At 35.4% G+C, this 14,994-nt stretch overlaps 2 protein-coding genes across 2 annotated transcripts in view; both read left to right on the top strand.

The window, feature by feature from the left end:
* Positions 1 to 576: 576 nt before the first annotated feature.
* LOC105627498 (PTB domain-containing engulfment adapter protein 1-like) lies at positions 577 to 5,236 on the top strand. The gene is made up of 8 exons (XM_012208777.1): positions 577 to 649; positions 759 to 826; positions 3,564 to 3,746; positions 3,862 to 4,188; positions 4,296 to 4,507; positions 4,576 to 4,787; positions 4,866 to 5,092; positions 5,162 to 5,236. Exons 1-8 carry the CDS (start codon positions 577 to 579, stop codon positions 5,234 to 5,236), a joined length of 1,377 nt encoding a protein of 458 aa, XP_012064167.1.
* Positions 5,237 to 8,353: 3,117 nt separating this feature from the next.
* The window catches only part of LOC105627499 (chloride intracellular channel exc-4), a 13,440-nt gene continuing 6,799 nt past the window's right edge, over positions 8,354 to 14,994 (top strand). Inside the window, exon 1 of the mRNA XM_012208778.1 lies at positions 8,354 to 8,422. Coding sequence (XP_012064168.1) covers positions 8,354 to 8,422 — 69 coding nt within the window. The remainder of the gene's footprint in view (positions 8,423 to 14,994) is intronic.

Raw genomic sequence — 14,994 nt, forward strand, 5'->3', positions numbered from 1 at the left:
ATTCTATAAGTCTTTCATTGTCACGAACAGCGAAAGAATAGTACTCGTATGTACGTTTAAAATTATATTTATGAGTCATATTTTTTTAGAACGAAAAGAAAAGTTAAATATAGTATATATACCTATATTAAAACCAGAAAACAATTTTTAGTTGCTAATTTTATGTATATTTTAAATTTAATTACTTTAATTTATGTAGATATATTTAAACTATTCTAGATTCAGAAATAATACAATTTTATTATATTACGCACTACACTGAAAAAAAATATAGTCAATTTTAATAAATATTTAGTTGAATACTGCCAACTAAATATTTATTAAATATAAAGATATATTTATTTGATAAAAGAAATGTTAATTTGATTTAACAATCACTTTTTTTATTGAACAAATATTTACTTACTATAAGTAAATGTTCAGTTGGCAATTGAACTAAATATTTATTAAAATTAACTATATTTTTTCTCAGTGTATTTATTGAAAATATAATTCTTTGATACGCTAATTTGGCGATTCGTCGTAATTTGTGTTGCAGAGGAGTCTGAGAGTCGGTTGTAACCAGAGGCCGACAACATGAGGAACTCGACATTACTGAAATGGGCGCAGAATTCGGCGAATAATAAAAATCAACCGAGCAAAAACGGAGGTGAGTAACCTGACTCTTCAGTACATGTGTATCGCAACTAGTATTAACAAATATGGTTCGCCGCTGTTATGGCAAAGGTTGAAAACCATCCTGACTTTCCTGTTTGTAGGAACAAGTAGAAACTGGATACACCCACCGGATGCGCTCCAAAAAGGACACATCGCCTACCTAGTCAAGGTATTGTATGATTTCTATACTGCAAGGATTTCTTCATATTAGAATAATATGTTGTCTTATAAAGGTATTATTTATGTCCTGAATTTTTTTTCGCGAAGAACTGTAACGATTACTTTTGCAAGTCACTATTTATACTGAAATTTATACCAAAAAATTGGAAGTAATGATTTTATGAAACAATGAAACTCTTGACAGGACGGAAAAGTTACTGTATATGCATTAAAATTAGTATTTTAAGTAAAAAATATAATAAATTAATTACAACAAATCTTACTTAAGAAAAGCTGTAAGATTTTAAAAATTTCTATTCTCTAAAGATTAATCTTAATAAATAATTTATTAAGATTGCATTTTAAAAGGTTGTAAATACTCTTGAATATTGATACGAAATTTGCATGTTAATGGAAGTCGCGACATCGCGGGATTAATAACAATGAAGCTACAAGTATCATCCCAGCACCGTTTCTCGAAACTGACGGAATGAAAGGTCGAGGTCGTCGCGACGCGTATCGTCGATCCTATTTTTTCCGCTTTTAATTTCATCTCTGGTATACTCATCGAGTTCATAAATTCACTGAGCAGGATATCCATTATGCTTTCGTGGAATTTGTCGACGTGCGTTCGCCTAGTTACCTTCCGTTGCTAACGAGCGTAATTAAGCTAAGTTGATTATTTCGCTGAGTGGAACGCCGAGGTATCGTGTATGGCCTGGGAAAAGCCGGAGAAATTGCTGGCAACTATTAAGCAATAACAAGCGGAAAGGTAATGAAAATAGAGGCAGTTGATTGAGAACAAAGACATTCTTCATTATTTTATTCTTTCTAGAGAAAAAATATGTTTCAATTAATTAAATTTTAATGTCTTATAGTAGATAAATTATTATATTTATTTGAAACAAAATTTATTAGAAAGCAGATTCATAGAAATATAAAAATTTCCGATAATTAATTCATAAAAATTCAATATTTTTTATAATAAAGAAAGAAATCGTAAGTCTGGAAACGAAAGGCTGAAATGTCTCGTAAAGATATCTCATAAAGATGCAGGTTGAATCTAATGACGGGAGGAGTTTAATGTTCGGTTGTTAAAAGGTGGAAATAATCGTGTAAAAACCGAAAGTAACTCGCGATTTACACTTTCTAGCCGATTGTGGAATCTCATTACTTTTTAATGACTTGCACAGAAATAGAAAAAAGATCCTAGTCTCGAAGCGTTCATTCATTTTGCGTCACCCGGAAAAAGTGTGCAACTTGCAACCGTTTGCCTTTCGTTTCGAATTGTTACCGGCACGTACGTAAGTTTCCTCGTGAATACGAATACCGGCATATCGCGGATGAATTGTTCGAGACGCTAAGACCTCAACCGGCGCGTCGCCACGAGTTCGTTGAACTTCGAAACTTTGCGAGCGGCCAGATTTCACTATCTCACGAATGAAACGAGTGTTGTGTCGTCACCACTAAACACGAAACAGCGGAATTAACATGTCCGGACATGCCTTTTTCTCTAACCGGATTAGATTTCTGTAATCCTGCTCTCCCCATATTTTTTTTGGAAGATATTCCAAATGAAGAAAAATTTCTCCATGTTTTAACATATCATATTTTAATCGACTGGAGAATTGATTTAATTTTTCATTAGGTTGAGAGAAAAAAAATCTGAATTTTTTAATTAAGAATAATTTTTTAAAAATTTAGCAATTTTTATGTGAATTTTTTATAATTCTGAAAGAGTTAAAATTTTATAGTTTTGTTACATAAGCAGGAAATAAAATGGAAAATGCAATTAAAATGATCAGATCAGATTCAATTTTGTGTAAGTGATCGGGATACAATTCCGTCATTCAAGAAGATATGTAATTTGATCGAGGATATAAATGATCCAAAGATCATTAAACTACGCAGTGAAACGTCATCGTAACACGATAATATCGCGCAATTTGTCAGTGTTACGTTTATTCGCGTCGTTCGTATAAGATTAAAGTGCATAAATATTTTATCGGGAGGAAGGAATGCAGCGTAAATTTCCGTTAGATGTGCGTCTTATTTCCAAACATCATTATGAAATGTCTCGTTTCTTTTTGTTCGGTTTGTGAAATGTACCCGATTGCAAGCAGTTCCATTAATTATCGATTAAGATTATTTTTCCTGCCTGATGTATTATTATTATTATTAGTAGTACTATTATTATTATTATTATTATTATTATGTATATCCATTTCCTTTCTCGCTTTCGTTGCAATAAAAGTCATAATCAATATTTTCATTTTTGTCAGCAATTTCTTTTTCTGTAATCTACGTGCTATAATCTTTCTTGATAAATAAATTTTTTAAAGATATCCGGAACTCTTAAGCTGTTTTAGTTACGTAAAAGATTTAAATATACATGCAGCGACTTATCTATACTTTAAGTACTTATAAGTAGTTAGATAACTATTCTTTTGGAAATTACCTTGACGAGAGATGTCGTGCGCTGCTAATTTACAAATGTATGCGGAAAATTTGCAAGGATTATAATGCAAAAATATGCAGAGTGCGAAGGAATGCGCTAAGAAAAGACCGTCATTAATAATAAGTACATTTGTACCGCGTTTTTAATGTGAATTTTTTTTAGATACGTCACAGTATTTTCCATGCTGCGTCGTTTTTTTCTGTTTTTTGTACAACAATTATTGCGCATATTTTTCTTTCTTGTCGTCTTTTCTTTTTTGTCATCATCTCCCTATTACTTAATATTTTAGTATTTGGGCAGCACAGAGGTGGACCAACCCAAAGGCATCGAGGTCGTTAAGGAGGCGATTTGCAAACTGAAATTCAATCAGCAACTCAAGAAGAGCGAAGGCACTAAAACTCCGAAGGTCGAACTCACCATAAGCATCGATGGCGTGGCGATACAAGAACCGAAAACGAAAACGACGCCCAAGGTGCTATTTATTGACGTGAAGAATTAATTTTTATGCGACAATTACTTTCCGTATTCACGCTCGAATCCAAAGCTCGATTATTTGGACATCGTTTGATCGAAGGTTATTCTTGCAGCGAATTATGCATCAGTATCCGTTACATAGAATTTCATACTGCGCCGACGACAAAGGAGAGAAGAAATTCTTCAGTTTCATCGCGAAGGAAGAAGACGCGGAGAGGCATACATGTTTCGTTTTCGTTAGCGACAAACTAGCCGAGGAGATCACGCTGACTATCGGTCAAGCTTTCGATCTTGCCTACAGGAGGTTCCTGGAAACATCCGGCAAGGATCTAGAGACGCAACGACGTTGTATGGTGTTGCAGCAAAAAATAAAACGACTTGAACACGAGAATAATGTTTATCGGCAACGATTGCAAGATGTGGCGGCTATTAAAGGCTCGGTTAGTTAGAAAAAAATATATGAAATGTATTTTTTATAAGATTCTTAACGTAATATGATATAATGGTTGTTTTGATCTTTCTTAATTATGTTTTTGTTTCCATTTAGGCGGATGTGTCGGCATACCTATCGCAGCATAATATACCCGATATTCTTCACGTACCTGGAGCTCCTACGGATTCATCACAGGTCAATGGTACGATTAGCAAGCCATTGTTGAATATGAGTGACAGCAACGGAAATACGTCTAATGGACCTCAGCAACCGCCGCCAGTTCCGCCGAGAAGTTTCGAGACGAATTTCGACGATGATTTCATGGGGTATGGTCAACAATCACTGTAAATTTCATCAATTTCTGCTTTCTTAATTTCATTTTTATTTTTTATAGAAATGAGCCGACACCGATGCCATCGGTTGGCACCAAATTGGAAGGGCTGTTGATGGATGAGTTTGAGGAAGATTTCAACCCAAGAGCTTATGAGACCGCAGCTAATGGTCTTGCTAATCATCAGTCAAATAATCCACTTCTTAACGGTCAGATATCTTCGGGATCAAACTTCTTCTCACAATCTAACGGCACAACCAGTCCTCCGCCCCTGCGTAAGTATATGTATAATTTATGGACATTAATTAACTTGTATGATATATGCATTGAGAACATTGACTTTTCCTTTCTAGTGGCACCACCACCAAAGACGAAAGACTCAAGACGTCAAAACGGAGTCAAGGAAGATCTGTTTGGTAGCATTCCTTTCAATCCTACACCAACTTTAAATATGAAGAATGAATTTAAGGATCCGTTCGAAATGGGAGAATTCGGAGCTTCGACTATGACATCTAATCCTAGCCAACAAGAACTGGAAAACGCTATTGGTCTACTGGATAAGAAGCTGCTGGAGATGAAGGTGAAACATGCAGTTCTTACTTTTTAATTGGCTCTTTAAATAAGTTACAACATGATGAAAAATTTTCAGGATGGCTTTAGTAGAGGGCTGTGCATTGGAACTGATGACTTTTCTTTGGAGAGTTTGGACCCACTGCGAAATTAGGCTCGTTAATCAGATTAAAAGCTACGAGCATTCGAACGAAAATTTTTAATTAATGCTCTAGGATGCAGAATATGATATACCAATTAACGGATAAAGCAATTAGGGATGTCCGTATAAAACCAAAATTAGTCAATTATTACTATTATCCTATTCGTATATTTATGATCATGTTCGATATTTATGATACACATGTGTGAAATAATTCTATAAGCGTGTATCCTACACTCTCTAGTAATCTACGCTATTCTATCCATTGCTTTAGAATTTGGGTCCAAGCCGAACAGCGCACCGAAAATACGTTATCGTTGTTAATGATGAGTCAATGAGACGAGATCTCAAGTCGACCGTTAGAGTGGAATGAGATATTATTCTAATCAAGACAACATTAATTATTTAGACGAGAATTTGTTATATACATATATACTTAAAAAAAATCTTATCGCGAATCTCATATCGACGATGGTATGCTTGCGTCTTTCATATTTTTTAACGAGATTGAAAAAGAACTAATGAATTAATATTATAATCCTTAGCCACCGAATCGAAGAATTGGTGACGGCCGAGTAATCTTTTATATTCTAAAGCTATAACTAAGAAGGGAATATAATCAAGTATTCCCTTCTGATTTTAATAAGCTTTAAGTATATAAAATATAGATAAAAAATAAAAGGCATATTTTTTTATAAACTGCATGATAAAAGAGTGAAGTCCTCTCTTGAAAGAAATTGATTGGTTTATAAAAAAATACGTATCTATTTTTTATCTATTTTAACACATCCAAAGTTTATTAAAATTGGAGGGGAACACTCTTAGTTTTGTGTTATCTTGTAAGAAAAATTGATAATATATTGTATATTTTATACTCGGCCTAGTATAATTTAAATTCGTCATTCGTTGTTCAATCGTCTGTTGAAAAATAAGCTATTAGGTGAAAAAAGAAACGAAAAAAAGCGGAGCACTAACCATTGTAGCGATTAGAAGTCACACTAATAATGAACGCATAGCTTTCATAGTCTGTCGATTGAACTCCATACACTCAACATATCCTCTTTCTTTGGTCCGTCGTACATACTTTTCTTTTGACGCGCGAACGTAAGCGGAAGAAGAAAAAGTTTAATTGTAAGAGAGCATAAGAATTTCTGGCTGTAGAATTTACGATAATCTCTACGATCCGACCAAACGTAAAACGAGTTCACGTTTATTGCTATATAAAGAGGATTAGTAATTATGTACATATGAAATATTATTGTTGCTATATTGTTTAAGAATCATAGTTAAGAATATAGCATATGGATTATTTCAACTGAAATGTTCAACATCCAATACATCTTCCTTATACTCTGTATATTAAATCTCGAAATAATCTGAAGTTGTGCAATTATCTCGTCGATAATATCACACAGTACCCGACGCGTTCATGATTGAAATGTCATAAACAAAATAGCTGTCAGTTCCAATCATGGTCTCAACTTTTAAAAATTAATTTGTTTTTGATCATCCAAATTTCCTCCAAATTTTACTTTCACTTCCTTTAAAATTGCACGATGGCATTCCTAAGACTTGCCTTTCTTATTTTCTGCATAATTTTGATCAACAATGTCACGTTATATCGAGGTGCAGGTAATAACGATAAGGAAATATAATACGAGTTAAATATCTCAAAACATTAATGAAATAAATAAAATATATTTTTAAAGAAAATATAATGGAAGATGACACGGACTATGCTCTTAAAAAATCACATCGCTATTCAGTTATCGAGGAGAATTTTTTAAAAGAATCGCAAGATGAGGTCTAAATTCAAAATATATATATATTCTTTTACAGAAATATAAGTGATATATATTGTGTTTATCTACAGGGAAGAAGAATAGAATCGCCTCTACAAGATGCTTTGAAGATTGCAAAACATTACATAGAACCTCGAAATAGCGAGTCATTAAAGAAAATATTATTGCCTACTTGCGCACCTGATGAAGAAAAGCAAATTTGAAAAACATTTATGCAGCAAATATCTGGATCTATCGTTGTGCATAATTATTTATATTTTAGCGCGATAAACGTATTTAATAGGAATATTCACATTATGATACTGTAACATTAATTATTGATTAGCAATTATTGAAGCAATTATAGAAAAATTATAGAAAAATTTATCATATGGTAATTATACAAATAACGTAAAAGTCTAGAATAGACTTATCTAGAATAGATCATAAAAATTTTCAAAAGATTCTAATTTTTGTATATTATTACAATGTTTTGTAAAAATTCTAGTATCTTAAAAATCTCTTGCAGAAATTTATTATTTGGAAAATAGATAGATTAATTATCTATCGAGTATTAAAAGCAAAATAAAAGTAACTTCCATTAAATAAAATTTTTGTAAGGAATTCAAGTAAAACACATCAAACCATAATGTAAAAAGACCAAATGCAATATACAATGACAGTTGAATGTAATATAAGGCAAATTTCTGATTAATGTCAAATTTCTATCGGCTTTACATTGTCTTATAAAATTCAGGACTAATTTCTGATTCGTCTCAAATGTTATTACTACTTAGAAATTGATTTATCTGGGCCTCTATTTTTTAATTCTTAACAACAGTATGATATCGTTATATTATTCTTTTATAACTTTTTTCATCATATATGAAACCTGCGTAACGATAATGTAACGATGTCGTTAAATTCGGAATACTATTCTGTAATTCGTTATACAAAATATAAGTAATCTTCTTACCAAAATATAAGTAATCATCAAACCATTTTCAAATCAGGCGCATTTCTCGCGCGCGCGCGCAAAGAAGCGTCACGTGATTCGGCGGGCGCGCCGCAGGCGGCGCCATCGGCGTGAACGTGGCGCGGCACGCGTGAGGTGAGTCGTGACGATCGTGACGCGTTGCGTCAATTCAGTCAGTATTCAACGAACTTGCGTTGTGTTCTGTTCGTTCTTTAGTTTCGTTCAGTTTTGCGTCGAGTCACGCAAGAAAGAAGGAGAGAGAGAAAGAGAGAGAGAGAGAGGTAGAAAGAAAGAAAGAGGTAGTCGCCGAGAAACGCCACAGGACAAAAGTGCCTTCTTTCTTCTTCACCGCGTACGAAGATCCCCGTCAGGATGGCGGACGACAATCACGAGAACGGCACCAGTAACGGCGACGTACCCGAGATCGAGCTGATCATCAAGGTGAGTGTGCCATGCGCGATCGAGGATCGCCGTGCGAGCGAGACAGACCGATCAGAACGGTACGTTGAAACTATTGAAAGGGAGAGAGAGGAAGACGGAGAAAAAAAGGAGGCGATTGTCCCATGCGCACTATGGGCGTGGAGCAGCCAACTGGTTTTCGTTTACTCCTGCAGGGAAACCGCAGGCTAATCTTTGGTTCTTCCCTCCTATCCCGGTGGGACGCCGCGACCGTGAAATTGACCGTTCGACGATAGCCGTGGTCGGCTAGAGCGCGAAATAATCCGCGTTATGACCGTTGACCGTTTCTCAACCCCTCTTTCTCTCTCTCTTTCTCTCTCTCCCCCTCCTCTTCTTTTTCTCCTGTACAGACTTTGTTTTTACTTCGCGTCATGCTGGCGTCTGTGATCTCGAATATCTCGATATGCCGGAATCTCGCCGACTCTTGCGTACGTTCGTCGTTCAGCCTCGATCGTTTCTGTCTTTCTGTTGCTCGCAGAGCGAGGCTCCCTCGCGCGTTCGCCGACGCGTGATCGCTAAGGCCCGGAGCCGTGAACGAGCAACGGACGCGCTTGCACGCGTAGAGTACGTGCGTGTACGTATATAAGTATGTACGTTGCTCGCAACTCGACAGATACGCGGAAAAACGAAGAAACTCTCTTCCAGTTCTCTCTGCGAGAAAGGCTCATCCCGCTCATTGCAATAGCTACACGTGTGTCACGAGTCTTTTGGCTCGCATGTCTAATTTACATCAAGGGATCCAGACCGGTTTACTCGTCCCAATCTCCGCCGCGGACTCGCCATCGTCGCGAATAAAGATTTCCGTCTCTAGCCGATCGATGTTAAGTAGGCTACGTCTTCCCTTTACATCGCATCACTTCCCAAGCTTTACGATGCTAGAAATCGCTCCGAGATTTTGGAGAGAGAATGAATTGATCAGTCACAAACTGATATAATCGAATTCAAATACTTTTTCTTTGTTTATAGATTTTAAGATGCTAGTAACATCGAATTTGAGGGGACTATTACTATATATTTCAGTTTGATTGCGCTAAAGTAATCGGCACAATTATATTTGAGATAAATTTCTTGAATAATGAAAAAGAGAAAAAAGACTAATAGGCATTAGTTGTTTTTTGTTATAAAGATTCTTTTGGTCAATTCAATTTATTTAAATATATGTATTATTTCAATTTGGAACGTAAGTGGCATTTCTCTTACTTATTGTTAGTTGATTTTACATGATGTTCTTATTTCTAAATTATTATTGTGTTCAAATACGATTATTAATAATTCTTTCTCCATCCGAGGTCTCGGGGCAATTTCTTGCTTCGCGAAACACAAACAGACACAAGGCTTAAAAAGCAGACGTTAAACGTTTGGCGCACCGCGACGCGCCGTGCGTATGTTATACATTTCTTTACGCATGAAATATATCGAGGGCGCCGAAGCCGCAACGCTCCTCTAATCCCTTCTCTCTTCGCGCCCGAAGGCGCTTGTGCATTCTGCGGGCGTCACGTGGTTACGTCGCGCGACAGATGGAACACGACGACACGACGAAAGGCGTCCGCTGTCGTTCCTGTTCCTTCCCGCCTTCCTAACCGACAGGAAAAGCTACCGGAACGAAAAAAAGTTGTCTCGCGCGCGGTGCGACTTCGCGACCGCTGGAAGTGGACGGGAAAATGAAAGGCCAGTAACTAGACTGGTTTTTCTGTCAGTGCCTGCCCTGGAGCTTTATTTCCGAACAAAAAACTCCCGCATACGGGAAATACTACTAAAGAAACCTACAATACATGTTAAATTCGCTATTAAATTGATGTCAAATTGTACTCAATTTGATTAATTTTTCTTCTTATTCAATATATCGTTAATTGATTTAAAATGGAGTTAAATTTAAGAAAATAGTTTTCTTCAAATTCAAGAAAATGTAGCGAATTTGACTGAAATTTAATTTATTAGTACGTGCGTTAATGTGAATATTGTTTACTTTTAAATTGACTATAGAAATGAATTGATTTATATTTTGGCACACAACGAAGTTAAAAATGACAATTAATAATATTTTCTCTCGAAAGATCGGATTACCATTGCTCCTTTGATGTCTAATGAATTTCTACAATAAAAACCGTTACTTAAACTTTAAATAAAATTCTTCTCACATTCGACCGTGGTTGGTCAGTTTCTTACGGTTTAAGATTTAAGATTAGATGCTTAGATGCTTAAGCTTTTTGTAGAAAATCCATAACAGAGTATATTATATAACATTTTTTCATATAACATTTTTGGCGATATTTTTCGAGAATACAGCTCCTGATGGGATTTCGCGAGATCACGATATTCAGAATCGATTGATCTTGCTGCCGAGGTACAAATTCCATCTGTCTCGCCGTTGGCACATTCCTATCTTATCGGAATAATTTGCGCGGCGTCTTAAAATGTTGAGATCAGATTTCTTTATCGCGTGATTAGCGGTCGTTAGTGAAGAAATGTGGAGGAATTTCTCCAAGGGATTTATACATTTCCTTTTTAGAAATGAAAGTACTGTAAATTCTTGTCACACGCGTTTACGTGTCTTTTATGTTAAATGATATAATTTTTGAAAGAGTAAAATATTTTGACAGTAACTTCAAAGTAATTTGTGACTCTTTGAGACGCACTCTTAAGTCTGTTGTTTTTTTGTTCCAAATAAAAAAATTGGGATGACTCAGCGGTAAAGTATTAATACGCGCGACGTATTCTTAGATAGAAAGAAAAATATGATTTAAACAAGATCGTTGATTTTACATGATATCATAATTTTGCGATATCGCTGTGATTTCGAATACGATGTATATCGTATTCGATTACGTTTTCGTTTCTGATTAGATTAAGCCAGAGCTATTACGATCGTTGTTATTCTCGATTGATTCGATTCGATCGAGGGTGAACTCGATGCGAGTTCTTGGAACTTTCTTTTCACCGTGTTTCTAAGGAGGAATGACTCCTTAAGTGGAAACAGGCTAACTTCGAATGACCATTAAAGAGCTTGCGATTGAACTTTCGCCGACAATCGATCAGATTTCTTTCGAGAGAAATACTGCACGCCATACAACGATCTTAATATATATCATTGAATTAGATGACTCGTGAAAGGAACGAAGCGTCTCGCAGTCGAAATCATAAACTTTTGAAATTTTCTCCTGGGAAGATGATGTCGCGCCATAAGAATAATTTACGTAGGATATAAATTATTAATTTTCATAATTAAATTATTACACATTATTAACTCTCTAAATTCTGTAGAATGGAATCTAATTCTTAAAAGTGAGCCAGTCTTGGAAAAAAATTACTGACTTAATTTGCAATTAAGACTTAGAATATTTAAGACTTTAAGACTTAGAATATTTTGATTAGACTCATAAAATTTTTTAATTAGAAAGCGAGAAAGTTTTTGTAATTCACACAACAGTACAAAATATTCTCAATGTATTGCGGAGTTATTTCATTTGCTCTTTAGTTTTTGCTTGTTCCTATGTCGAAGGTGAGACGGTCGTCCGTATCGGTGTAACCTGTCCTTAAGTGTGCCAACCAGAATTCTACGCGGCAGTCTTTCAGATAACTGACTTATCATCTCGATTGCAGTGTTAGATAAATATTCAGGTAGCTAGCGAAGTGTTACACTGTTAAGAATGTGCTCTTCAGCCTATACCTCACGAATAAATACGTGATAAAGATACAAAGACTAATCATGAATTATCGAGCTGGGGAAAGAAATCGATGATAAAATTGATTTGTCATAGAAAAACCGGCATCTCACTGAATCTCTTCGAATATCGCCGAGAAAGAGTTCTTGTTGACATGTATAACTAATTATAAATAAAACGTTTGTAACTAATTTATTGAGGCGTTCTACTATCGAATTGTAGAACGACTTCCTCGAAGTTTGCAATATTTTATGCCTGTATCACACTAGCAATTGGAGATCACTTCGCGTTTACGTCTCTTGACTAATCAGAAAGAATCTACTGGCCAGCAGTAACATTTTCCCAGCTTAATATTCATCTAATACTGCAATCGAGATGATAAGTCAGTTATCTAACCAGTTATCTGGTAGAATTCTCGTTGGCACACTTAAGAACAGGTTGCATCGATACGGGTGACCGTCTCATCTTCAACACTAGAAACAAATGAAGCAAACTAAAGAAATATTTTTTATCAAATAACTCCGAAATACCGTCACAATGCAATCTACAATCACTGGTATGATATAGGCATTATCATGGCTCGATTCGAAAGGTAATTTCAAATCGAATCGCGCGAATATGAATGCTAGAGTAAACACATTCTCAAGTGAAGTTTTGAATTTTGCTTATTGTACTCTCTCTCTTGTCTCCTCGCAATGAAATATCGTAGACGCACGCATGTTAAACGACGGCTGTTTAATTTATTCGGTTAACGAGGTCAAAGCTACGTCGGCACGTCGCCGGATCAGCTATACCGTTGTTGCAAATCGAAGACGGTACATTGGGCGTAACTTTGGATCCAATCGTCGAAATCGCGCGGGAAGATTTAAACCGGCCGATCTTGCACTCTCGGAAGGCGATCATGCGAAGTTCTCTCGAATAAGTATGTCAACGACGAGCGGCTACTACGAGGTCCTCCGCGAGATTCTACCGTTAAACGATGGACTCCTTTGCCTTCCGCTTTCCTTGCTTCTCTGGCTTTCCCCGCCGACTTCGGTGACTTCGTTTCCCGTTTCTTCTCTATTTTATTCCTCGATGATTCTAAGAATATACTCGTCGATTTATTAATCTTCAGAAGGAGTCTGTTATTAAAACCATACAGCAATGAGTAATTTTGATTTGTTAGAATTTTTTTTCATTCATGTATTTCTTGCCAAAAGATGACACTTTCAGTGCGACTGTAGTGATTTTTCTGTCTTGTAAAAACTAGAGGAGTGTGAATTCCTAATCAAAACAACAGTAAAATGACGATAAATAATGTCTTGTTTCCTGGATTGTAGAATAAAAGAATAATTTTTATGAACTTTTGCTTTCGAAAAAAGAAAAATATTTTTTTAAACAAAACAAAAGAAAAATCACAGTTGAATACGAGGTTGATAAATTAGAGGACAGAATATAAGATTTTTAAGTTAAACAGAGAATAATAGAAAAGATGTTCTCTCTTTTAACGTCTTTCTTGCGGTATTTTCTTTTGGACTTGTTTGTCATATAATATGCTACGTCACAAGTCTCTTCAACGTCCCGTTATTTTTCCCATCGTGATGTATATGTACATATATATTAAGCAAAAGAAAAATCGCGTAACCACCTGCGAGCATGGCGATCGATCGCACTTTAATCTCTTCTAAGGTCATTACAAAGTCTGGGTGGAAGTCAGAGACACTCGGAGAGTTCGCACGATCGTTCCACGAACACGTAACACCATTCGTTTAAACAAGGCATTAAAAAGAGTTACAAAAAAGGTACTCGAGCGCAAGAGGAGGAAATCGTCCTTCGCGCTATGCGAAATCGAAGGATATCGATGTCCACATGACTGCAAAACGTCGTCCCGCTAATAATAGCCGCTTACGTGTGTATCTTCGCGAAAGATACACAGCATTGTTTCTTTTTTTCTTTCCTTTTTTTCCCTATCCACGTCATCGGTTTCATTCAAGAAAAATGGCGAGCAGAAGGCTGATGATCACGTCGTAGAGTTTACAGCTACATATATTCGCTATATATATTCGCAGAAGTCGTAGGTACTTGCACGCGTGCGTACATACACGCGTGTATATTTGCCTACTCGTAACGGTATGTACAGCGGGATGTCGGATACAAGTATGGTATGCGATGGAGATGTCTGTAAAAGGAGGCTCCGTATTGTATGAGCCAACTATTTATTAGACGAATTGAGCTAAAAATTCAAGTAATTATATGTAATTATAAAAAGATATAATAATTGTAACACAAGAATATTTAATTCAATTATTGTATAATTTACATTATAATATATTTATTAAATCGTACACTTATTATTATTGGATGCTGTGTATTTAGTGACACAAGTCGACATAAATGTTATTCTTGGCATTCAGAGTAACAAAGATGAAACAATATGACTTATGTCATCTAATGGAAAGTGCAATTAGTGTTTCTTTCCATCAAAAGATAATGTTTTCTACTGAGAAAACTAATGGAACACTAGTGCAGGAACTAAGTATAATTGAATGCTAGTCAGTTCACATATTTTCAGTTAATAAAGAATTGAATCATTTTAATTATATATTGCTTCTGTCACGATAATCATATAATCTTAAAAGAATTTAATTATTTATTAACAATGGAAATGTGTAAACTGCAGTGCAATGTAATTTGCACTCAATTGCAGTAGTTTTCCCAGTGAAAAATAACTAATAGTATATACAATGATTATTTCAGTTTTATACATTGGCAGACAATAAGAATGTAATAATTCATTGTGTTACACTGTGTCATCATGAAAGCATCTTATATTGAAAGAAAAATGTATTAAATTTTAAATTAACATTTTCTTTTCTAATATAAGATGCTTTACTCATTGTAAACACATATTTA

This window comes from Atta cephalotes, assembly GCF_000143395.1.
Source record: "Atta cephalotes unplaced genomic scaffold scaffold00009, whole genome shotgun sequence".
Lineage (NCBI taxonomy): Eukaryota > Metazoa > Arthropoda > Insecta > Hymenoptera > Formicidae > Atta > Atta cephalotes.